Raw genomic sequence first — 26,184 nt, 5'->3', positions numbered from 1 at the left:
GTTGGTGAGGCTGGTCTCGAACTCCCAACCTCAGGTGATCTGCCCGCCTTGGCCTCCCAAAGTGCTGGGATTACAGGCATGAGCCACTGAGCCCAGCCCCCTGGTAGCATCTTAAATCAAGCTTTCCTTCCCTCTGGGTATCATGGACATGAACATCTTTTATGTCTCTGCCTTAAGAGGGGAGGAGGCACGGAGGAACAAAAATCCTTGTGAATTATGATAATTACATAGTGTTTAAATGAAAGGTGGCAAGATGTGTAAGCCCATAGGTAAGGTTTCTTTTTTTTTTTTTTTTTGAGATGGAATCTCACTCTGTCACCCAGGCTGGAGTGCCGTGGCGCAATCTTGGGTCACTGCAACCTCTGCCTCCTGGGTTCAAGCGATTCTCCTGCCTCAGCCTCCCAAGTAGCTGAGATTACAGGCGCGCCATCACGCCCAGCTAATTTTTGTATTTTTAGTAGAGATGGGTTTTCACCATGTTGGCCAGGCTGGTCTCGAACTCCTGACTTCAAATGATCTGCCTGCCCTGGCCTCTTAAAGTGCTGGGGTTACAGGCGTGGCGTGAGCCACCACGCCCAGCCTGTTTTTTTTTTGAGACATGGTCTCACCTTATTCCCCAGGCTGGAGTGCAATGTCGCCATCTTGGTTCACTGCAGCCTAGCTTCAAGCCGTCCTTGCATCGGCCTCCCAGGTAGCTTAGTCTACAGCCCTGTGCCACCACACCTGGCTAATTTTTGTATTTTTTGTAGAAACTGGGTTTCACTCTGTTGTTCAGGCTGGTTTCGAACGCCTGAGCTCAGGTGGTCCACTCACCTCGGCCTCCCAAAGTGCTGGGATTACAGGCGTGAGCCATCTTGCGGCTTGGCCAAGTTTCTTTATCCTTAGTGCTTCTCTGGGTGTGTCGTCTGGTGCGAGCCACGTAGACCCTGTACGTGAATGTGTGTTTCCATCTTGTAGATGGTAACCTGAGACCCAAGGGGTGTCTGGAGGTAGCGTTGGACACCTGGTGGTCTGCACACAGAATCCAGCCTAGACTCATTATCCTGGCCCTTTGAACTCTCTCCCTGTATGAATCCCCCAGTCTCCCATTCCTGTTTCTCCGGAGGCCAAGCTTGAAGCATCTGCTGCCTCTTTTCTGCCAAGTTGGCCCCACCTCCTGAGACACTTCTCCCCTCTACTGGCCTGGTGAAACTCAACCCATCCTTCAAAGCCCAGCTCAGGTGTCACCTCTCTCCTGGTTGGAATTAACCTCTTCCTCCTTAGCACTCTCTGGTTTGGCCCTTTCTCTCGCGGCTTCTCCTGGGCAAATGGCTTAGCCTCCCTGATCCTAGCGTCTTCCTCTGTGCATGGGCACAGGAGTAATACTGTGATTTTTAACTCCTGTCAGTTCATGGACCTCTTTAATAACGTGATGAAAGCTTCCAGAAGAGCTAACATATGTGGAGTCCCACGATGTGTCAGGCTAGGTATTTAGGACTTTACTAACCACTGTCTCGTCTAATCGTGAGTGCAGTGGACCTCTCTCTCCACAGGTCCTAGTACGATCTTTATTTCACACGGGAGGAGAGGTGGGTGTGGGGGCGGCCAGAGAGGAGAAATGCGTCTCCAGAGTTCACAGAGCTGGTACTGCCAGCAGAGCCCGGTCCACCATATGCCACCGCTGGGGTTCTAATCCCTGGACTGGCTTCTACTGGGCTCTCTGCCTCCCTGGCCGGCGCTCGGGGGCTGGGGGACAGAACACAATGTACAGCGTGCCTCCTACGATTTCTGGGTTCACGCACCCCCAAGCCCACCCAGGGACAGGTCAAGCGCGCCTTCGCCGGGCTGCCGTCTACAATAAGGCTTGGCTGCGCTCTCAGCAGGGGTCTCGTTCAACCTCTGCCTACCCGAACCCGGCGCCGCGGACCGGGTGAGAGAAGGGGAGCCCGTCCTGAGGGGTGCCGGCTCGAGGCGCTAGAGCCACGGAGCCTGGTCCCGGGCTCGAAGTCCCAGGAATGTGGGAGGGCTGGGCGGAGGGGCGGGCGAGGCGGGGGCGCTTCCTCTGCCCGCGGGAGGAGAGCCGCGGCAGGCTCGGAGGGGGCGGGGGCAGCGGCGGGCGGCGGCGAGGGGCTGCGGAGCTCGGCAGCCGCCGGGCCGGCCGGGGCGGGAGGAAGCGATGAATATTCAGAGGGGGAGGGGAAGGGAGGGGGCCGAGCGCTCGCCGCGGCTCCCTGCAGCCCCAGCCGCATGACGCGCGGAGGAGGCAGCGGGAGCAGCCGCGGGAGCCGGCACCGGGGAGCCGCGCGCTGGGGGTGGGCGCCGCTCGCTCCGCCCCGCGAAGCCCCTGCGCGCTCAGGGACGCGGCCCCCCCCGCGGCAGCCGCGCCAGGCTCCGGCGTGTGGCCGCGGCCGCCGCCGCCGCTGCCATGTCCCCGGGGAAGCCCGGGGCGGGCGGAGCGGGGACGAGGCGGACCGGCTGGCGGAGGAGGAGGCGGAGGAGGCGGCAGGAGGCGGCGACGACGGTGCCCGGGCTCGGGCGCACGGCGGGGCCCGATTCGCGCGTCCCGGGCACGTTCCAGGGCGCGCGGGGCATGAAGCCGGTGGCGCGGGAGGCGCGGCTGCCTCCGCGCTCACCCGGGCTGCGCTGGGCGCTGCCGCTGCTGCTGCTGCTGCTGCGCGTGGGCCAGGTAAGCGCCGGGTGGGCTCGGGCGGGGGGCCGGAGGCTGGGGCGGGACTGGCATTGCCTGCACCTGCCCGGGAGTACCCCGCCTGGGGGGTTCCGTGGAAAGGGGCGAGGGTCCGGATCTTCGGATCCCCCCTCTTGAAGGCGGCTTGCGGGGACCCCAGCCGGCCTCGCATGCCGGCGACCGAGCCCTTTTCCGGCTGCCCAGGATCAGGGGGAGGGAGGCGGGATCCGGGTTCCGCGGTGCCCGAGCCTCCCGGGGAAAGCCTCCGCGCGGGTTCCAGGCCGTCCCCGGCCCGGCTCTTCCCGGCGCTGGGCACATCTGGCCGGCACGGGCCCGGCTTGCCAGCCCGAGGCGGCCGGAGGGGGCGTGTTTGCGGAGGTCTGGGGACGCAGTGCCGGGCGGCCTGGCCGAGCCTTTGCCGACCGACCTCCGACCCGGCCTGCAGGGGCCCGAGGGGCGGCGGGGGCGCCAGGGCAGGGCCAGGCGCTGGGCAGTGGGGCCCTGGGCGAGGCACGGGACTCGGGGCCGAGGGCGCTGTTTCTGGGGAAAGTTCCCAGGCCGGGGAAAAGGTGGCCGAACGCTGGCTTTTCTCAAGGTAGCCGGCCCTTTTGGCGTCGTGCTTGATTTCATGGGTGTTTAATTCGTGCTTTGTGGGCGCCGGCTCACCGTCCCCACCCCACCCCCGCCCTCTTGTCTTGCTTCACTTTTCGGATAATGCTGTCCCTGGCGTTTTGGTGACCGACCTTTCCCCTTCCTGGCATTTCCATAGGGGGTGAGGCAGGGCAGCTGAGGGGCATTCCCATTTCACAGATGGGGAACTGAGGAAGAGAAGTGAAAGAGCGGAGCACCCAGCCCGTGCCATGGGAGCTGAGCCAGCGGGCGCGTTCTCTCAGCCTCTGGAGCCTATCGGGGTTTGAACCTCTGGGGCTGCCCTGCTGTGCATTTCTGCAAATGACCGTCTTGCTTGGTTTATACAGACACCATCTCTGAGGAAATGAGTTATTGACTGGGGATGGAACCTGGTTTCAGGGAAAACTTCTCCAGCTTGAATACAGGAGAGAGCAGAAGCATCTCCCTGGGGCAGATATGCCGCCCAGCAGGCAGTAGGAGAAAGGGGCTTGGGCCTAGGGGCTGCGTGACCCTCGGCATCCAGGGGTCTCTCCTCGCAGTTTCCTCAGCAGGTTCTGCACAGGCTTTCCTGGGGGCCGGAAGGCAATGTGACCTCCTGCAGAGAACCTTGAAGTAGATGTCAGGAGACTGGCTCCAGGTCCAGGCCTCAGGGCTGGACTTCCTCTTCAGGCTCCTCTACCCTCAGTTAACAGCATCTGTAGAATGGGTGTAGCACCCCCTTCCCGATGGAATTGTTTGAGGGGCTTCCACTGGCCAATGTCTAAAAGAGCTTTGTAAATATTAAGGGTTTCCAGATGGGATTCTCATTATTAAGGTACAGTGTGTGGGGGGGCTGTCTTCTCCCTGACCATGCAAGGAAATTCAGGGAAGCAGTGTCTGAAGTTAAAAAAGCCTTGCATTTGAAGATTTCTTGTATCAAAGTTTATGCTAAAACAAACAAAAACCCCAAAAAACAAAAAACAGAAAACCCCCCAACTTAAAGCTTCATTTATTTTTAAATATATATGTAATTTATTTTTTCGCTTCAGCAAAAAAAATTTTAAATTATAAATATAATTTTTGTTTTGCTCCAGCCATACTGGTTGCTGGCTGTGCTTTCAATCAGCAAAAAGTTTCTTGGGTAAATTTATTGCTTGCTCAATCCTTCCTTGTATTTCATTAGCATATTGCCACTCTACACTTGTCCTGTATTTAAATATTTCCTTCCTCTATGGTTTGTTCTGTAGAACCTCAAAAGGACTCTCTTCTTTTTTTTTTTTTTTGGATACATTATGAAATAGGAAATCTAAAAGGCTCTCAGAAGAAGCATCTTCAAAATCCACATTCAGCAGTTCATTTTGATAATGGATATTTCAGGGAATCAGTGCCTTTTTGAGCTGGACCAGACTTTCAAGATAGCTGAAACCCCTCAGAGCTCTTAGATGAGGATATTGAGGTCCAGAGAAGACAGGGAGCAGGCAGAAGTCACCCAGCAAAGCATTAGAGAAGACAAGTTGGGAACCTGGGTCACCTGCCTGGGCCTTGTATTTTCAAAGTGCTGTTTTTTTTTTTCTGTTTTCACTTTGATCTTACTTTTAATGATAGCGACATATCACTGTGTCTTCTCAAAACGGTGGGTGTGAATGGAATTTTTCAAAGTCGAATCAAATTTGAGATACTTCAGAAGTTTGTTTAGGAAACAAGAGTATGTGACTACCTTCCTAAAAGCCGACTGGTTTTCTGAGGCCTGGATTGTGTGTGTATGTGCTCGTGTGTGTATTATAAAATGGAATCAACTATACCAGGTTAAACAAATGGACAAGTCATGGAAAAGACACAGCTCTGTTTGGACATTAATAAGGGCGGATGTGGAAGCTGGAAAGCTGAGATGCTGGTAGGCTAAGTACTTTGTAGGCCCGGAAAAGCAGTTTTTGAACTGGCATCTCATTCCCCTTTTCTAAGACAGGAAGGACGGTCAGAGATGATTCCAACATGAGGACTTTGCTAGTTGCAGTGTCTGACTCCTCCCATTCTCATAGCAGTTCTGCACACTAGTTTTGGTTTGTGGGTATGTTTTAGGCAATGTGACAAAGCAGATTTCCTCCTGCTTCCTTCTCTTGAGAAATTTAATCCTGACAGGTTCTTTAAGAAATCAGCTTGATGTGGGCTGATTTTAAAAGAATAAATGAAAAAAAAGCTGGTGACTAATAGCTGTTTTATTGGTCTTATAGTGTTTTGGTTTTGTTTTATCTTCACTTTCTTGTTTCCTGGTGAATAATAACTGGGTTTATTATCTATCATGGCTAATCCTAAAGCCTGATTCCTTACCTGTTCCATCCAGAGTACAAAATATGTTTTGACTCCTCTTTAAACTGCTTGTTAGATTCTCATATGAGTGACTTTAAATATTTTTGTTTTGCTTCAGAACAACGGGAAAACCAGATGATTATGTTTTGTTTGCAGACAGTTTACGAAAACAGAGCAAATTGGTTTATGGTTAGACCGTGACTTTGAGCTGACTTCAAGTTCGGCCCCAGGATAAAGATAACCGTGGAATACCCAAGCTTTCCTAAGCAGTGAGGATCGTGGCTTCCGAATGAGCAATTTTGGTCAGGAAAGGGGTTATTTAGCTCCTAAAAGTAATTTTTGCTTGGGGTTGGGACTGAGGCAGAGTGGCTGAATGACCGTAGGCCTGGGTGTAGCCAGAGGATCATCAGTAATTACTTCTCAGTTCATTCACTTCTTGGGCTAGGGAATTATTTTGAGTGCAGGATAAGAGGCAATTTTCTGTGTATTTCCCTTCTAATATAATGCCACTGATGATATTATAATTAATAGGTAACATTATGCATGACAGGCACTGTGCTAAGGGTTTTAATGCATTATCTCATTTGGCCATTTCAGAAATACCAAGAGATAGGTGCTGTTGTTTTTTTGTTTTGTTTTGTTTTGTTTTTTGGGGTTTTTTTTTTTTTTTTTTTTTTTGAGAGGGAGTCTCACTCTGTCACCCAGGCTGGGTGCAGTGGTGCAATCTTGGCTCACCACAACCTCCACCTCCTGGGTTCAGTTGATTCTCTTCCCTCCCGAGTAGCTGGGATTACAGGCATGTGCCACCACACCTGGCTACTTTTTGTATTTTTAGTAGAGATGGGGTTACACCATGTTGGCCAGGCTGGTCTTGAACTCCTGACCGTAGGTGATCTACCTGCCTTGGCCTCCCAAAAGTGCTGGGATTACAGGCGTGAGTCGCTGTGCCCCACTTTTTTTTTTTTTTTTTTTGAGATGGAGTCTAGCTCTGTTGCCAGGCTGGAGTATGGTGGCGTGATCTCAGTTCACGGCAACCTCTGCCTTACGGGTTCCAGGGACTCTGCTGCCTCAGCCTCCCAAGTAGCTGGGATTACAGGCACGTGCCGCCAAGCCCAGTTAATTTTTAATTTTTGGATTTTTATTAGAGACAGGGTTTCAACATGTTCGCCAGGATGGTCTTGATCTCCTGACCTCATGATCCACCCACCTTGGCCTCCGAAAGTGCTGGGATTACAAGCGTGAGCCACCGCGCCCGGCCTAGTTTTGTTTTTAAGAGACAGGGTCTTGCTTTGTCACCGAGGCTGGAGTGCAGTGGTGCAAACGTAACTCACTGCAACCCCAACGTCCTGGGCTCAAGGGCTCCTCTCGTTTTAGCCTCTCAAGCTGGGACTAAAGGCGTGTGCTACCATTCTTGGCTAATTTTTTATTTTTTTATAGAGATGGTGTCTCGCTATGTTGCCCAGTCTGGTCTTGAACTCCTGGGCTCAAGTGATCTGCCCGTCTCGGCTTCCCAAAGTGTTGGGATTACAGGCATGAGCCACTGCACCCAGCCATATTTTTATTTTATCTGAGAGAAGATTGAGGTTCAGAACTTAATTGTATACTTCTGGAATCTCCACAGAGAAAAAAAAAAAAGACAAAAATAATTTACTGTAGATGCATAACTACTACGTGGCAGAGCCAGGGATGATGTCTCCACTGCCCCAATTTACCGTCCTGTGTTGTAAAAAGTCATGGAGAAGGTTTTCTGTGGGCAGCTGAGAGATGAGGCGATGGCCGGGCGCGGTGGATCAAGCCTGTAATCCCAGCACTTTGGGAGGCCAAGACGGGCGGATCACAGGTGCCTCCTTCCTGCTTATATTTCTTTGGGGCCTCAGTTTACAAGCAAGTCTGCCTTTGTGGAGATAGATTGGGGTCTGGGATGGAAAGACTTGGGTTTGGGTCTTTTCTCAGCCACTTAGTAGCTACATAAACTCAGCAAGTCACTTAACCTCTGTGACTTCTCATTTCCTTATCTGGAAAATGGGACTAACACTTCCTGCTTCACTGGGTGGTTGAGAGGATCAAATGAGATGGAAGAGGAATTGCTACGTAACACCTAAAGCAAGGCCCAACTGCTAGTTGTGGCTGCTGCTGTTACTTGGATAGAAGAAATGAGGCCCCAGATCATTAGTTCATATCACTTTTTTTTTTTTTTTTTTTAAGAGGGAGTCTCACTCTGTTGCTCGGGCTGGAGGGCATGGCACGATCTCCGCTCTCTGTAACCTCCACCTCCCGGGTTCAAGCAATTCTCCTGCCTCAGTCTCCCGAGTAGCTGGGACTACAGGCACGTGCCATCACGCCTGGCTAATTTTTGTATTTTAGAGACGGGGTTTCACCACATTGGCCAGGCTGGTCTTGTCCTGACCTCAGGCGATTCACCTGCCTTGGCCTCCCAAAGTGCTGGGATTACAGTCTGAGCCACCGCGCCTGGCCCGTATGACAAATATTTATGAAGTGTTTTCCACAGAGTGGTGTGGAATAACCCTGGGTGTGTGCAAGATGAACTGAGCTCAGTCACAATACTTTTTTTTTTCTAATGTTAAGAATTATTGGCTGGGCAGGGTGGCTCATTCCTGTAATCTCAACTTTGGAAGGCAGAGGTGGGAGGATCAGGTGAGCCTAGGAGTTTGAGACCAGCCCGGACAACAAAGTGAGGTCTTGTCTATTAAAAAAATTAGCTGGGCATGGTGGTGTGGACCTGCGATCCCAGCTACTTGAGAGGCTGAGTTGGGAGGATGGCTTGAGCCCTGGGAGGTTGAAGCTGCAGTGAACCTTGATAGTGCCACTGTACTCCATCCCGGGCAACAGAGCGATACCCTGTCTCAAAAAGAAATAAAAAATAATTTATTTTAGGGGGTCTTAATAAAGAACGACCTCCTAAAAGTCCATGATTTTATAGTTCGAATGAGGTGAAATGTGGTATCATGATAAATTTGTTTAAATATGATAAAAAGTTGGTCTAAAGAAAAACACTGAGTCAATAATTATTATTTTATTAAATAATAAAAAATGTTAGTATGATGTGGTTATGACCAGATTGTAAAGATGATCAGTTGCTGAAGTCTGGGGGACAGGCACTGAGCAGAGGCCGTGGTGGGGAACAGGAGCCTGTCTTCATGGGTCTTACTGGCCACTGGGCAGTACAACTCAGATCACACCAACCAACCAGTCACAGTTGTGATGTAGGATGTGACTGTGAACGACATCCCTGCTGCCCCCTTCAGAGAAAGGGCTGCCACTTGCCAGAGAAGGAATGGTGATGCGAGGGACAGCCAGTCCCTAAGTGGAGGTCCCTGGAAGTGGTGAATATCTCAGACCAGAGAAGCCCAGAGCAATTTGGTTACCACCTTGTATGGCTGGTTTTCCAGTGGCTTTACTGGTGACCCCTCGGAGGATAGGGGCTGTAGGAAGTTTGTTATTACTTCCTTATTAGTGATGGCTGCAGTCATCCTATTGTCTCAGAATTTCCCTGGCATGTAAATGCCAGGATGAGGGCTGGGGGTAAGCAGATGCGGGGTGGGGGGGCATTTTGAAAACGAAGCAGTGTCAGCTCCCACAGAAGGTCTAATTTTAAACATGCAAATAATTTTCAGTTCCACTTTTCCTTCTTCCTGTTAGAGGGAAGCTGTCCCCTGTTGCCATTTCTGAAACTTGGGCGGACAATGTCGTTATTGTGTTACAAACGACCTGCGTCTCCAGGGCAGGAGTTGGGTGATATTTTTCCGGATGCCTGTGCCAGGGTCTAGCCCAGTGTTATCTCGTGGTTTCTGAGTAAATGAGTGAGTGAATATTCAAACTTCACATCACTATGGAGCCTATAACACAGTGGTTTTGAATCTTTCTTGAGGGGAAGAGAAGAGGTACAAGACCCTTAGAGAGTGTAGAGAGTGTGTAAAAGGGAAGAATCCTTCCCCAGAAGGGAATGCACATACTTCCAATATTGTATCCAATTTCAGGAGGTTTTTGTTTTTTGAGACATGGTCTCAGTTTGTACCCCAGTGTGGAGTGCAGTGATGTGATCTTGGATCTCGGCTCACTGCTGCCTCCGCCTCCTGGGCTCAAGTGATCCTCCCACCTCAGCCCTCCAAGTAGCTGGGACTATAGGCATGAGCCACCATGCCCAGCTAATTTTCGTATTTTTTGTAGAAATGAGGTTTCACCATGTTGCCCAGACTGGTCTCGACCTCCTGAGGTCAAGCAATCCACTCACCTTGGCCTTCTAAAGTGCTAGGATTACAGGCGTGAGCCACTGTGCCCAGCTTCATAGACTCTTTAAAAACAGTCCATGAAGCCCAGGTTAAAAAACCTCCAATCCGAAATTGTATAAGGTTAGAAAATTACTGGTCCTCTTCAAAGAGAACCACCGTGGGTATCCTTGGTTTCTTTCCAGGAAAAAAAAAAAGAGAAAATTTCTAGGTGATACACACAAATATCTATATTCACCTTTTTTTTGGTACTTTAAAGGTAGCATTATATATATACATTGTTCTCTACATAGCATTTTAATTTATTCAGATATCTTGGAGAGTATTTCCTGCCTGTACCTATAGCTATGCCTTATTCTTATAAATGACTGGCTAGTTTTTTTTTTTTTTTTTGAGATGGAGTCTCACTCTGTCTCCCAGGCTGGAGTGCAGTGGCACGATCTTGGCTCACTGCAACCTCTGTCTCTCGGGTTCAAGGAATTCTCCTGCCTCAACCTCCTGAGTAGCTGGGATTACAGGTACGTGTCACCACACCTGGCTAATTTTTGCATTTTTAGTAGAGACGGGGTTTCACCATGTTGGTCAGGCTGGTCTCGAACTCCTGACCTCAAGTGATCCACCCACCTCGGCCTCCCAAAGTGCTGGGATTACAGATGTGAGTCACCATGGCTGACCATGACTAGTGTTTTGATGTGTGGATTTACTACAATTTATTTGACCATTCTCCTATCAATAGATACTTTAGTTGTTTTAGTACATCTCCCTGTCCTGTCACAAATCATACTTCCTCATGTATCTGGTTGATATTTCTTGTAACCTTCACAAGTGTATCTGTAGAGTAAATTTCTAGTTTCAGGATTACAGGATTGGAAGATGCATGCATTTACAAGTGTGATTGCTGTTGTCAGGTTGTCCTCCAGAAGTGTCACCTCAGTTTGTACCTGCATCCATAGGTTTGGAGAATGTCTGTTTCTCCATACCTTCTCACCTGAAATGAGAATTTTTACATGTGTGCTAGTCTGAAAGGTGAAAAATTGTATCTTGTTTGTTTATTTTTATTTTTTATTTATTTATTTTTTTGAGACGGCGTCTGTCTGTCACCCAGGCTGGAGTACAGTGGTGCGATCTCCGCCTCCCAGGTTCAGGCCATTCTCCTGCTTCAGCCTTCCTAGTAGCTGGGACTTCAGGCGCCCATCACCACGCCCGGCTAATTTTTTATGTTTTTAGTAGAGACAAGGTTTCACCGTGTTAGCCAGGATGGTCTCCATCTCCTGACCTCATGATCCACCCGCCTCGGCCTCCCAAAGTGCTGGGATTACAGGCGTGAGCCACCGTGTCCGGCCATATCTTGTTATTTTTATTTGTATCTTTAATTTTGAGTTAGTTGAGTTTTTTGGTCATTTGCCTGTGCTGCTTCTTTTTTTTCTTGTTTTCTTTCTTTCTTTTTTTTTTTTTTTTGAGATGGGGTTTTGCTCTTGTTGTCCAGGCTGGAGTGCAATGGTGTGATCTTGGCTCACTGCAACCTCCACCTCCCAGGTTCAAGTGATTCTCCTGCCTCAGCTTTCCAAGTAGCTGGGATTACAGGCGTGCGCCACCACGCTCAGCTAATTTTTTGTATTTTTAATAGAGCTGGGATTTGTTCCTTAAGAACCATGTTGGCTAGGCTGGTCTTGAACTCCTGATCTCAGGTGACCCACCTGCCTCGGCCTCCCAAAGTGCTGAGATTATAGGCGTGAGCCACTGTGCCCGGCCCCATTTTTTGTTTTTTGGTTAACTCCCTGTTCATTAAAAAACAAACAAAAAAAACACTGTATCTATAGATACAGAGATATAGATATAATCTTTGTTTTTAATTTGTATAAGCTCTTTGGAAATTAGTCCTTTGATTGTCATTTGTATTGCAAACACATTTCCCCTCCCGATTATTTTAGATGTAGCCCTTGTTCCTCAGGAACTCAGAGATCAATAAGACCCTAGGGTGGTGAAGAGAGCATAGAATTTGGAAGAGAACTCCTTGGTTGGAGTCTTGGCTCTACCACCTCATTAGCTGTGTGATCGTGGACAGGTATCTTGACCTTTCTGATCCTTGCTGTTCATATTCCAAAAATGCTAATAATAGGAGTACCTCTGACACAGGGTAGTTGGAGAAGTTAAGTGTGATCATATTATGCTAAAATTCCTTGTAAATGGATATGGAAACATAAAGACAGCATTTTACAAAATACCACGAGGTATTCCCTTTACTGAAGAGTTAGATCAGAAGAGTATTTCTGATCGTGCCACTGCATTCCAGCCTGGGCAACAGAGTGAGGCTCCATCTCAAAAAAAAAAACTAACCAAAAAACACTAGCCAGTCATCTATAAGAATGAGTTACAGCTGTAGGTGCAGGCGGGAAATACTCTCCAAGATATCTGAATAAATTAAAAGGCTATGTAGAGAACAATGTATATATAATGTTACCTTTAAAGTAACAAAAAAAGGTGAATATAGATACTTGTGTATCAGAAGAGAGAGGTATTCCATTTACTGAAGAGTTAGGGCAAAGGCCATAACATCATAATTATCAATAATTATGAATTGTCAAAATTATGCCATGAAACCTCTTTTTTTTGAGATGGAGTCTCGCTTTGTCGCCCAGGCTGGATTGCAGTGGCATGATCTTGGCTCACTGCAACCTTTGCCTCTGAGGTTCAAGCGATTCTCCTGCCTCAGCCTGGGGTTACAAGTGTGCGCCACCATGCCTGGCTAATTTTTGTAGTTTTAGTAGAGACAGTGTTTCATCATGTTGGCCAGGCTGGTCTTGAACTCCTGACCTCAAGTGATCTGCCTGCCTTGGCCTCCCAAAGTGTTGGGATTACAGGCATGAGCCACCGCACCCAGCCCCATGAAACCTCTTAAATTGGGTTTGAGATTAAATCCACGATGGATTGTGTGTATTACAGATACACACACAGACACACACAAATGTATTAAAATGTATAATAGGAAGCAGTGGAACTTCCCTGATAGCACAATTTAAATATTTCCTTTTTGACAAATGTGCATAGTTGAATAAATTAAGTGACCACCAGACGTGACTGAAGAGTGGCCAGTGGCTCTTCCTAGCCCCAAAGGAACACGGGGATATTGACTGTGTCCCTTTAAAAAAAATACCATAGAGCTCTGTTTGCATTGGTTTGAGCATTTCTCTTTATCTTGTGACCTGGCCAGCTCTGGCTATGGCTGCCTCCTGTCTCTCAGTACATTTTCTGTGGGGTCAAGAGGAGTTATTTTAAGCCACCAATGGGAAAGTTTAAAGACATAATCCTTGGCTGTAATTGCGGGAGATGGGAGGCTGAGAGACTGTGCCGACTTGCCACCTGTTTCCACGGCAGCAAGGTGATTGTGCATTTCCTGCTGCTGGCCGAGGCGCCAGCGCATTTTCATGTCATTGTGTCACGGGGAAGTTTTCCTGTCTCACTGAGAGCACACCAGGCTCGTGGTCTTGTTCCTGTGGCCAGGACATGGAGAACTATGGCGAGATTGTTCTGGGTGTGAAGGGAAATTGCTGGCCAGTGCTTTACGCACGGGCTTTGGAGTCAGACGCAGCTTCTCCACCTACCTCTGTGACCTTGGGCCCATCCTTCTAATGCTTGGAGTCTCTTCTATCCTCATCTGTTTAATGGGGACAACAAGAATCCCTACTTTATAGGATTGCTGTGGAAGATTAAATGAATCTGCATGACAAATGCTTAGCATGAAAAAAACCCCTCAACAGATATTTTTTTTTGAGGCAGAGTCTCGCTTTGTCGCCCAGGCTGGAGTGCGGTGGCGCGATTTCGGCTCACTGCAAGCTCCGCCTCCTGGGTTCACACCATTCTCCTGCCTCAGCCTCCCAGTAGCTGGGACTGCAGGCGCCCGCCACCACGCCTGGCTAATTTTTTTTTTGTATTTTCAGTAGAGATGGGGTTTCACCGTGTTAGCCAGGATGGTCTCGATCTTCTGACCTCGTGATCCACCCGCCTCGGCCTCCCAAAGTGCTGGGATTACAGGCGTGAGCCACCGCGCCCGGCCTCCCTCAACAGATATTGGCTGCTGTTTTATTATCTTGTTTTGCTAAGACACTGGCATAATTTACAATTTAAAAAATTAAAAAAAAAATTTTAACCTTATACTATAGTTTACAAGGCCCTTTCACATATATGAGCTTGTTCAATCCTCACAACATCCTTGAGTTTGTCATCGTTATTCCCGTTAAAAAAGGTATGACTCGGCCGGGCGCGGTGGCTCACGCCTGTAATCCCAGCACTTTGGGAGGCCGAGGTGGGCGGATCACAAGGTCAGGAGATCGAGACCATGGTGAAACCCCGTCTCTACTAAAAATAGAAAAAATTAGCCGGGCGCGGTGGTGGGCGCCTGTAGTCCCAGCTACTCGGGAGGCTGAGGCAGGAGAATGGCGTGAACCCGGGAGGCGGAGCTTGCAGTGAGCCGAGATTGTGCTACTGCACTCCAGCCTGGGCGACAGAGCGAGACTCCGTCTCAAAAAAAAAAAAAAAAAAAAAGGTATGACTCAGAGTGGCTATAATTGACTTGTCCAATTCAGGTGTCATCTGTCTTTTGCACAATAATAATAGTGTACATTCATAGTATAGGCCACCTCTTTTTTTTTTTTTTTTTTTTGGAGACAGAGTCTTACCCTGTTGCTCAGGCTGAAGTGCAGTGGTGCGATCTCAGCTCACTGCAACCTCTGCCTTCTGGGTTCAAGCTATTCTTGTGCCTCAGCCTCCTGAGTAACTGGCATTACAGGTGCCCGCCCACCACGCCTGGCTAATTTTTGTATTTTTAGTAGAGATGGGGTTTCACCATGTTGGCCAGGCTGGTCTGGAACTCCTGACCTCGTGGTCTGCCCGCCTTGGCCTCCCAAAGTGCTGGGATTACAGGCATGAGCCACCGTGCCCAAGTATAGGCCACTTTTAAGAATTACTCAGAGTTAGCTTTTAAGAGGCGAATCAGTGGAGTCCTCCAGTTTGGTTCACACATAATTATTAGGTTGAACCGTATAAAATTACTGTTTTTGGTCCTGTGAATATTAGTATTTGTATATGGTTCCAATCTAATATGTTCCAGAAAGTACACACTTAAAGTGAAGTTTGGGAAACCAAATCATAGACTTACATACTCTAAGGCGGTGTATTTGAAACTGTGGGATGTAAAATCCATTTAGTGAGTTATGACCAGCATTAAGAAAATGTTAGAATATCAGAGTTTGCTGGTAAGTATTGTAAAAATATCGGAGTTTGCTGGTGAGTATTGTGTCATAAAACTCATTTCAGGCCGGGCGCGGTGGCTCAAGCCTGTAATCCCAGCACTTTGGGAGGCCGAGACGGGCGGATCACGAGGTCAGGAGATCGAGACCATCCTGGCTAACACGGTGAAACCCCGTCTCTACTAAAAAATACAAAAAACTAGCCGGGCGCCGTGGCGGGCGCCTGTAGTCCCAGCTACTCGGAGGCTGAGACAGGAGAATGGCGTGAACCTGGGAGGCGGAGCTTGCAGTGAGCCGAGATCGAGATCGCGCCACTGCACTCCAGCCTGGGTGACACAGCGCGAGACTCCGTCTCAAAAAAAAAAAACAAAAAAAAACTCATTTCAGTTATATATGTGCGCGCGCGTGTGTGTGGTGTGTATGTGTACTAAATTGCATATAAAATGAATTTCTTATCGTGGGTTCAGCTGTCGCCAGAAAACACTGGAAGTCACTGTTCCAGGGAAGGGAATGGTGGAAAATGCCTGGTGGGGGATGGAGGTGGATTGTTTCCAGAGACAGTAAAAAAACCAGTATAAAGTCCCTAGTTATGCATTGTCAGTGCCTCTGTGTGTAGCTGGAAACCATCCTGCAGCAGGTGGTGCAGGAAGAACCATTCTCGAGAGGTACTTCAGGAAGGGAAGTGGGCCGACTGAAAGCTTTGGAGGCCTGCCTTTAAATAGCTGCTTTTCTGGAAACTTCAGGCGACCAGCCTAGTGAACAAGCTATGGGTCAGAGTTGTGTTTTCCTTGGGTAAATGGGTTTGGTAGAGAGCTAGCACTACTGCATTTGTAGTTTATTTGTTTTCTTTTTGAGGTGAGTCTCACTCTGTCACCCAGGCTGGGTTGCAGTGTTGTGATATCGGCTCCCTGCAGCCTCCACCTCCCGGGTTCAAGTGATTCTCCTGCTTCAGCCTCCCGAGAAGCTGGGATTACAGATGTGCACCACCACACCCAGCTAGTTTTTGTATTTTTAGTGGAGACGGGGTTTCATCATATTGGCCAGGCTGGTCTTGAACTCCTGACCTCAAGTGATCCTCCCACCTTGGCCTCCCAAAGTACTGGGGTTATAGGGGTGAGCCACTGTGTCCGGCCTGCATCTATAGTTTAAATGAGAACTTAATGACCACCATCTAATAGCTGAGGCTCTGAGAGGGAGGTCTGAATAGTGGGTGACTCAGCTCAGCCCTGCCTGACCTCTAGGCTCTGCTGTCTCTAGGCTCCAACACTGATTTGCATGGGCCTGAATGAACCTTCTGGAGATTGTTAGCCCAACTGGCTGAAAAATCCTGATCCCCAGGTTAATTCAACTGCCATGAATCAGTTCATCTTTTTTTTTTTTTTTTTTTTGAGAGGGAGTCTTGCTCTGTTGCCCAGGCTGGAGAGCAGTGAAGGGATCTCGGTCCCCCTGGGTTCAAGCAGTTCTGCCTCAGCCTCCCAAGTAGCTGGGACTATAGGTGCAGGCTGCCGCACGTGGCTAATTTTTTGTATTTTAGTAGAAACGGGGTTTCACCATGTTGTCCAGGCTGGTCGCCAACTCCTGAGCTCAGGCAGTCTGCCCGCCTTAGCCTCCCAAAGTGCTGGAATTACAGGCGTGAGCCACTGCACCCGGCCATTTTTTAAAAATATAAGATTGAAAATACACATAAATAAAAAAAAGCAAAATTACCTGTAATCTCCTCTCGCCCAAGTTAACTCCTGGTACCTTTTTGGTGGGAGATCCTTGTCTTTTTAAATGCATGTTCTGTCTGTCTGTTTATGCTACAATAGGATAACCTCCTACATGTGCTTTGTAACTTACATCTTTTATTTTTTAATAGTTGAGGTGGGCCGGGCGTGGTGGCTCATACCTGTAATCCCAGCACCCTGGGAGGCCGAGGCAGGCGGATCACCTGTGCTCAGGAGTTAGAGACCACCCTGGGCAACATGGTGAAACCCTGTCTCTACTAAAATACAAAAAATTAGTGGTGGCACACGCCTGTAGTCCCAGCTACTTGGGAGGCTGAGGCACGAGAATCGCTGGAGCCCTGGAGGCGGAGATTGCTTGAGTCCTGGAGGCAGGAGTGAACCGAGATTGTGCCACTGAACTTCAGCTTGGGCTGCAGAGTGAGATTCTGTCTCTAAATAGATAAATAAATAAATAAAATAAAAAAAAAATTGAGGTGGATGTCTCCCTAGGGCTACCCCAGGAAGCCACAGGATAAAAAGGAGGCATCTTGCTGGAGGGTCACTGTTACTCAGTAGAAATTATTTTGTAATGTGTTTCGAAAGCAAACAACCATGGACATATTATGGACTAGATACCACATTTGCATCAGGATTTTTTTTCAACCAGTACAGTACGCAACCAAGAAATCTCTACCCCGCAGACTCTGGGGGTGCGAGCGCGCTCCTTGCTATTCTCAGGGTCAGTGTATGGCAATCTGTGAAGGACTGACAGTGTATTACAAGCATTTCCCCCTGCCAGTAAGTGTTCTTCTTTTGTATAACTGTTAGCTGTTGCATCCATTCCATTATGTGGAGGTACCTTAATTTATCTAATAAGTCCCGTGATTAGTCTTCTAGTTTGTTTCCAAAATTTTTTTTTTGCCATGATAGGCCCTATTCAGTTGACTTTGTGATTAGATCTCTGAACACATCATCTGGTGATTGCCTTAAGATAAATTGAATAATAAAAGTCACAATAGTAGCTACCGTCAGTTGAATATTTATCATGAACTGTTGTCAGCACATTGTACATATTAACTCATTTAATCCTGTGACGCAGATACAGGGAAGGAAACTGAGGCTCAGAACCTCTGCCAGCTAGTTGTGGGCTTCCTTTGAGGCACAAGGGAGCTGGATGGGAGGGTCTCCATAGGCCAGGGAGTGTCTGAGTATCCAGGAAGGACAGACAGCTGGACTTGGGCCAGTCTCACAGGTGGGAAGGCCATCTTCCTGTGAGGATGGGTGACTTGTTGACCTTGGATGCTCAGAGCCCTAATGCAGCAGGAGTGAAATGATTCCCAAAGCCACAGAAAACAAGAGTATCTTTGTCTTGCATTTTAGATCCTGGAGCTGTAAGGTGGTAAGAAGGCTGTCTGACCCAGATTAAGTGATATCATGGTATCATGTTGGGGTGTGAGCCCTCCTGTTGTAAATTATTTGGGATTTCATAGAGATTGAAGTCACATGTGGATGACATAACTTCAAGATGTCCCATTAGAAGAGGAACATGGGGGCCAGGCACAGTGGCTCGTGCCTGTAGTCCCAGCACTTTGAAAGGAGGCTGAGGTGAGTGGATCACGAGGTCAGGAGTTCGGGACCAGCCTAACTACCATGGTGAAACCTGTCTCTACTAAAAATACAAAAATTAACAGGGTGTGGTGGCGCGCGCCTGTAATCCCAGCTACTTGGGAGGCTGAGGCAGGAGAAGCGCTTGAGCCCGGGAGGCAGAGGTCGTGGTAAGCCGAGATCACGCCGTTGCACTCCAGCCTGGGCAACAAGAATGAAACTTCGTCTCAAAAAAAAAAAAAAAAAAAAAGAAAAGAGGAACATGAGAAAGGGCATGTGCTTTGGTGTCAGCAGAAGCATGTGTCCAGTTCCATGCTCTTCCCCTATAGCTGTGTGACCCTGCTATCTGCCTTGATTTGAGCCTCTCAGAATCTGTTACTGCATCTGGAAAATGGGTAGTAACAACCAGGCCATGTGTTACTAGGTTTAAATGGGGGGAAGGCATGTAAGGCACTCAGTCCAGATCATGGCACTTAGTAGGCCTGAGCACATTTGCTCTCACCTCAGCCCTCCTTGTTCACACGACATCTCCTGACTTTGGGGCTGCAGAGTGATGCAGAGCACTGGCCAGTGTTGCCATGTGCCCAGGGTGCAGGGAGACCTGTCCTGAAGGTGTTCAAACAACTTCTGTCAGCCTCAGTGCCAGGGACTATTGTTGCGTAGAGCAGTCGCCAAATCCTATGGTGTGAAGAGAAATCGTTGGAGATGGGGGTGCGGGAGTGGAAGCTCTTATTTAAGAGGACGTGTTGTGGAGTAAGACTCGGACCCTCAGCTTCTATCTGGCCACAGAGTTTGGGACCAGCCTTTTGATGTCTTTTGGAAGATGCACATAGAATGCTTAGCCTTTGCTCTTCCCTGGAATTTGACTTAGGCCTTGCACCTATCCCACCATGTGGTTGGGGTGAGTGACGACAACTTCTTTTCCTCCAGAACATGGTTTCTCGGTCTCAGCCCTATTAACATTTTGGGCTGGATAACTTGCTGTTTTGGGAGGTTGTCCTATGTGCACCATACGGTGTCCTGCGGCCTCCCTGGCCTCTGCCTGCTAGGTGCCAGTAGCGCCCCTCCCCCACAGACAAAAATGTCTCCAGATATTGGCAGATGTCCCCTAAAGAGCCAACTGCCCTTGCTGTAGGTAATACTTGCTTTGAAGTACTGATGCAGATGGCCTGTGCCCTGGCAGTCTCACTAGATGGGACTGGCTGTCCTCTCATTCTCATGGAATCAGCCTTATGCTGGTAGCGGATTTTCTCCCCGTGGGACCGTAGGTCTAAACTAACAAGGTTTACACATGCGACAAACATCCAGGTTGCCAGAGCTCAAAAGAGGGTTCACATCGACTCCCCTCTCATTCACTGAGTCCTTTTTTGGGATGCTGTGGCGGAGTTTGTGCTGCAGTCTGGGCACCTAGGTGTTGAGTTCCTTCCTAGTGTTTTCAGCCTCATCTTCCTCCTCAGCCCTACTCTGTAAAAAGGGAGTAGCTGATACTTTGCCCGTCTAGGTGGGAAAGGAACCCCGTGTTAAGGTGATTGATGGTGTGGTGCTAAGCTGTGCTGCAAGGGCTGTGAAGTTGAGGGAAAGGCTTACCTTTTATTAGGAGCTTTGAGGCCAAGTTCCTTCCACACAAGAGATATGCCCTGTCAAAGGGAGATCCCGTTACAAAGAGATTCACTGCCAAGTTCCCCCTCCCACCAGCTCCCTGGAGCAATTTTCAGCTTTTAGAGTGTGGAGAGGCCTCAGGGCGTAAAACGAGAGAGACTACCTTCCAGCCAGTGACATTGAGAATAGCAGGAAAGAGGCAGGAGAAGAAACTGACCTCAAGGGTGATGCCAGCCAGGGGTGAATGGAGCGAGGTAGGATTTGCTTTCTGAAAACTGGGATGTGCACATGACTTACCAAGAATATTTCACTTTGTGAGGCCAAAAAACAGCTCCTAGCACAGTGTAGAGTAGACTTGGTCAGAACTTCAATCCTTGATTTTTTTTTTTTTAACCCAGATTTCATCAGGTTTTTCTGAGACATCCACTGGACTGTCATATACTGTGTGCTGGGCTCTCATTTTATCCTTACAATTATTATGTTCATTTTAAAGACATCACGTTAGCTAGATCAGTAGGGTGACTACAGTTTACAGTAATCTACTGTATATTTCAAAATAGCTAGAAGAGAACGGTTTGGTTCTAGCATAAAGCAAAGACAAATATTTACGGTGATACGTATCCCAAGTACATTGATTTGATCTTTACAAATTGTGTGAAAGTATTAAATTACCACATGGGCCCCGAAACTGTGTTCTTGAAAAAATTATCACGCCCATTTTAGAGATGAGGCACAGAGAGGTGGAGGGACTTGCCCAGAGCCAGGTATGTGGTTCTCCTGTCTGTAATCTCGCTTCTATTGCTTTGTGTTCAGCAGCAACTTAGTAGCTTTCAAAGCTTGAATTTTCTTGTGTGCCAAATGGGGATAATAAATACCTTAGAGGACTGTGATCAAGATTCCATGAAAAAATGTATGCAGTGCCCCCGGCAAGGTGCCTGGCATACAGAAAGTGCTCTGTACACACCAGCTGCTGTCATTATTATTGTTTCAGCTACCAGTGATCATAAAGGACGCCTGCTTGGATGAGCTTTTCCAGGAATATGGACAGGTCTGCCCTGATCTAATTGAGTAATCTATCTCAGGCCCTATTCGGTAAATACATGCTGGAGGTGCAGCTGCCAGGGAAGGGAGGGATGTTACCTAGAGAGGACAAAGAGTCTGAAGTTCAGGAAATACAGCAAGAGCCTTCCTCAGGGATGAAACATGTGACCTTATGGTCTGACTAGCCTCAAGCCAGCTGAGCTCATTGCCGTGCAACTTGGTAGTTAATGATTGCTAGTAGAAAGTTTAAGAGGATCATCCCCTCAAAGAATGTCAGAGTTGGAAAATACCTTGGGGACATTAGGCTAGGAAAGACAAATGGGTTCCAGTCTGTGTCCATCTTCAGATGATTGATAGTGAGTGACTGCTTGGGCCCTGTGTAGAAGGGATTCTCAGATCACTTGGGATGTCCTGGCTCAGCAGAAGGCTATGCTGGGATCAATTAGTGATGTCTGCCATGGCCGCAAGAGAGGCAAGGAGTGGCACATACGCTGTTTATTTGTTGTCTTTGGCTGCAGCTGAGGACACTGAGGACCAAGACTTGCTTGCTCACTGGACGATCACCCAAGTCATTAAACCACAAAAATGTCTTTTGGGAGGAATCTGTTAAGAATGTCTGATTATAGAGTTGCATCTTTGAGCAAAGTAGTTTTTGCTTGATTGTCTTCAGTAAGGAGGAACTGTCTTCAAAGAGCACACTCTGTCTTTTGGCAGTTCTCCCAGTTAGAACTTAGACCACTGAGGTAGAAAGGCCTTAGAAGCCCCTTTAAGTGGGCTCTTCTCAAATGGTGCTGCACCTGAGAAGCTTTTAGAAAATACCAATTGGAGGCTCCATCCCCAGACCAGTGGATTCTGGATATCTGGGTGGATGGACACACCTCGCCCCTGTTGGTATTTTATTTTCCAAGCTCCTCATGTGTTGTTAATATGTAGCCAGGGTTGGGAACCACTGAGACTAAAACTCTTTGGAAACAGAGACCCAGAAAGGGAGAACATGATTGTCTACGGTTATGTTGGGCTAGTGGCACAAGGAGAAGGAAAACTAGGGGTAAAAAGGCCTTTAGCAAATGCCACCCATATGCTAGTCTCTTTTACTTTCATGCTGAGATTCTTCTTCTTCTTCTTTTTTTTTTGAGACAGAATCTCGCTCTGTCAACCAGGCTGGAGTACAGTGGTGCGATCTTGGCTCACTTCAACCTCCACCTTCCGGGCTCAAGTGATTATCTTGCCTCAGCCTCCTGAGTATCTGGGACTACAGGCTTGTGCCACCACACATGGCTAAATTTTTTGTATTTTCAGTAGAGATGGGGTTTCACCATGTTGGCCAGGCTGGTCTTGTACTCCTGACCTCAGGTGATCTGCCTGCCTCGGCCTCCCAAAGTGCTGGTATGCCCGGCCCTTTTTTTTTTTTTTTGAGATAGGGTCTTGTTCTGTTGCCCAGGCTGGAGTGCAGTGGTATGATCACAGCTCATTGCAGCCATGATTTCCTGGGCTCAAGAGATCCTCCCACCTTACCCTCTTGAGTAGCTGGGACTACAGGTGTGTACCACCTCTCCTGGGTAATTTTTAAATATATATATATATATTTTGTAGAGATGGAGGTCTCACTTTGTTGCCACAGCTGGTCTCCAACTCCTGGGCTCAAGCAATCCTCCTGCCTTGGCCTCCCAAAGTGCTAGGATTATAGGTGCAAGCCACCTCTCCTGGCTTGCTTCTTTCCCGTAAATTGAGTTGTGTTATTCCACCGCTTAAAAGCCTACATGGCTTCATATCGCTCTTAGTATAAACCCAAACAGTGGCCTGCAAGACTCTGAACCTTAGATCGGGATGATCAGACCCCTTCCTCCCCTCTACCCTCCGATCTCATCCTGGCTACCCACTCCCTGTTCACAGACTGTAGTCACCTGGCTCTAGTACAACGGACACTTGAACTGCCCCGCCCCTCTCCCTGGGGCCTGGTACTATCCTCCTCGCTCCTTCTTATCACTTAGGCCCCTCTATCCCATCATCCTTCATTTCCTCCCATCCTTATCACCTACTCGTTTCTGTCTGTCTCCCCACCTCTTGGATTATGAGTTCAAGGGGGGTGGGACCCTGTATGTCTGATATCCTCATGTGTAGGACAGAGCGTGCCTCAAAAGCATGCTTGCTTAGTGAATGAATTGAAAGAACCTTCCTGACATGGCGCTGGTATTATGTGCAGGGAGCTGGTCTTATCCATAGGTTACAACGGACTGGACTTCCTCTTCCAGTCCCGTATCACTTTTTTTTTTTTTTTTTTTTTTTAAATTTTGAGACAGAGTCTCACTCTGTCGCCCAGGCTCGAGTGCAGTGGTATGATCTTGGCTTACTGCAACCTCTGCCTCCCGGGTTCAAGCAGTTCTCGTGCGTCAGCCTCCCCAGTAGCTGGGACTACAGGCGCGTGCCATTACATCTAGCTAATTTTTGTGTTTTTGTAGAAATGAGGTTTCGCCTTGTTTGCCAGGATGGTCTTGAACTCCTGGACTTAAGTGATCTGCCTGCCTGTAATCCCAAAGTGGTGGGATTACAGGCGAGAGCCATTGTACCTGGCCCCATATCACTTCTTATCTCATAATATTCTTACCTTTTGCAGTGACAGCCATAAATTGTGTGTGCGTGTGTGTGTTTGGGGTGGAGATCATAATAATCCTGCAGGTGGGGTTTAGCTTGCTCTGATAAAAAGAGCACAGATCCTTTGATTTGGGTTTGAATCACAGCATTGCTTCTTACTAAGCTGTGTGATCTTTGGACGTTACTAACCTCTGTGAGGTTGTTTTTCTTGGCTGTAAAATGTAAGCACAATACTAATAAGTAAGTGACAGATGCTGTGCTTGTGCCAGACACTGTACCCAGTGCTTTGTGTGTATTGGCTTAGTGAATCCTCATGACACCCTAATGAGGTAGGTCTCTTCTCTTTTTGCTTTCATTTTACAGGAGAGGAAAGTGAGATGCAGAGAAGCTAAGCAACCAGCCTGAGGCCACACAGCCAATCAGTTGAGAGTCAGAGTTCAAGCCTAGGCAGCTTGGTGCTGGAGTCAGAGTGTTAGGTTGGACTTTATGAAATCATGCCCACAGGCGCCGGAACAGGGAGTGGTGCAGAGATACTTGGTAAACCGTTAGTTACCCCTCCCCCTTTGACATTTACTGTCCTGGTGACATTTAAGTTTTCTGACTTTTGTTATTCAAGTTGGTGACAAAAGTACCCATTTCCTGCCTGCTCACTTCCAAACACAGCTTCTGTTGACGAGAACTAAGGGAGCACAACTTTCAGGCCAGAGGTGTGCATGGTGTTTTGGGCCTTGGTGCTCAGGAAGTGTGGGCACTCCCTTAAATTTTTTTAATGGGCAAACGAGTACATTTTCCCATTTAAAATGTTTTTTTTTTTTTGAGATGGAGTCTCGCTCTGTCACCCAGGCTGGAGTGTGGTGGCGCCATCTCGGCTTGCTGCAACCTCAGCTTCCCAGGTTCAAGTGATTCTCGTGCCTCAGCCTCTCGAGTAGCTGGGATTATAGGAGCCTGCTGCCACACCTGACTAATTTTTGTATTTTTAGTAGGGGGTTTCACCATGTCGGCCAGGATGGTCTGGAACTCCTGACCTCAAGTGATCTGCCCACCTCAGCCTCCCAAAATGCTGGGTTTACAGGCATGAGCCACCATGCCTGGCCTCACTTCCTTAAATTTTTAAAATGGGTAAATGAGTGTATTTTCCTATTTAAAACATTTTCTGCTTCAAATCCTTATTGAGCACTTACTTTGTGCTAGGCATTGTGACTATGGTCAGTACAAAAACCCCAAGAAAACAAAAAAACAAAAACAGTAATTCACTGTCCTGTCACCCCTAACTCATCAATCCTTTGCTTTTCCATAACTGGTTACCTGGGTGCTTTTCTTCTTTGGGATTATTTTTTATTGGAAATGCAGATTTGTGGCTGTGATGGGCCTGAGGTCAGGTCACCTTGCTGAGGTGAGTTTTCAGGGCGGGTTTGCCCTGTTTTGATAAACAGAAGAAGCAGCAGCCAGAGCTGCATTGCACGTGGCTGCTTTAGTTGGGGCAGGCAGGCCTCAGTGTTTATGTGATACTGAGCAGCTTCAAAATGAGCTTGGTCATTTAAAAAAATTTATTTTTTCCTAGTTAGGTAACAGTGGTATAACAACATTAAAAGAAATGTAGAAACTAGAGAAAGGAGAAAAAAAAAAAGCCCTTTATCCCCCCATCACAAAAATATTATAATTTCCAAGTAGTTACAAGTACGATTTATTCCAGGTGGCTTCTTGTTTAAAATAATTATAATCACAGAGCAGGGACAGTTTCAGATCCTTTAATGCTGAAAGGCTAAATAAAGAGAACTTTTTATTTTTTCCATGTTAATACATGGATAACATAAACCATGATGTTTAATAGCTACAGACTACTGCATGAAGTGGATGTACTATAATTCATTTAGCCTTTTTCGTATTTAGAGATTTAGGCAGTAGCGATTTTTTCACCATTACAAGTGGTGCAAGGACCAGTATCTTCATGAATGCAGCATTTTCTGTGAAGCAGAAATTCTTCAGGATTAATTTCCAGATACCTTTCTGATATTAGACACATACCTCTTGCTTAATAACGTTCCAAAAGGAATTCGTTGCTTACACTGCTGTTACAAGATATGCGATTGCCTGTTTCATTATCTCCATCCCAGCACTGGGTATTATCATTTAAAAGCAAAGATTTTAAATTGATTTATTTGGTTATTTATGTGAGACAGAGTTTTGCTTGTCTCCCAGGCTGGAGTGCTGTGGCACGATCTTGGTTCACTGCAACGTCCGCCTCCCAGGTTCAAGCGATTCTCCTGCCTCAGTCTTCCGAATAGCTAGGATTATAGGTGCCCGCCACCCACGCCCAGCTAATTTTTGTATTTTTAGTAAAGATGGAGTTTCATCATGTTGTCCAGACTGGTCTCGAGCTCCTGACCTCAGATGATCCACCAGCCTTGGCTCCTCAAAGTGCTGGGATTACTGGCGTGAGCCACCGCACCCAGCCAAGATTTTAAATTTAATATTTGCATTTGCACACATGCTAACTGGGCTGCATGGTGGCTGCCTCACACCACTTTTTGTCCGTGTGACTCACATAGTGCCTGTTTTCTGTGATC

The 26,184-nt window shown here is 47.8% G+C and overlaps 1 protein-coding gene across 1 annotated transcript in view; it reads left to right on the top strand.

The window, feature by feature from the left end:
- The first annotated feature begins 2,212 nt into the window (after positions 1–2,212).
- PTPRJ (protein tyrosine phosphatase, receptor type J) overlaps positions 2,213–26,184 on the top strand; it is a 187,253-nt gene continuing 163,281 nt past the window's right edge. Inside the window, exon 1 of the mRNA XM_025357782.1 lies at positions 2,213–2,665. Coding sequence (XP_025213567.1) covers positions 2,405–2,665 — 261 coding nt within the window. The 5' untranslated portion in view covers positions 2,213–2,404. The remainder of the gene's footprint in view (positions 2,666–26,184) is intronic.

This window comes from Theropithecus gelada, chromosome 14, assembly GCF_003255815.1.
Source record: "Theropithecus gelada isolate Dixy chromosome 14, Tgel_1.0, whole genome shotgun sequence".
NCBI classification, from domain to species: Eukaryota; Metazoa; Chordata; class Mammalia; order Primates; family Cercopithecidae; genus Theropithecus; species Theropithecus gelada.
This window is presented reverse-complemented; position numbering and strand designations above follow the sequence as displayed.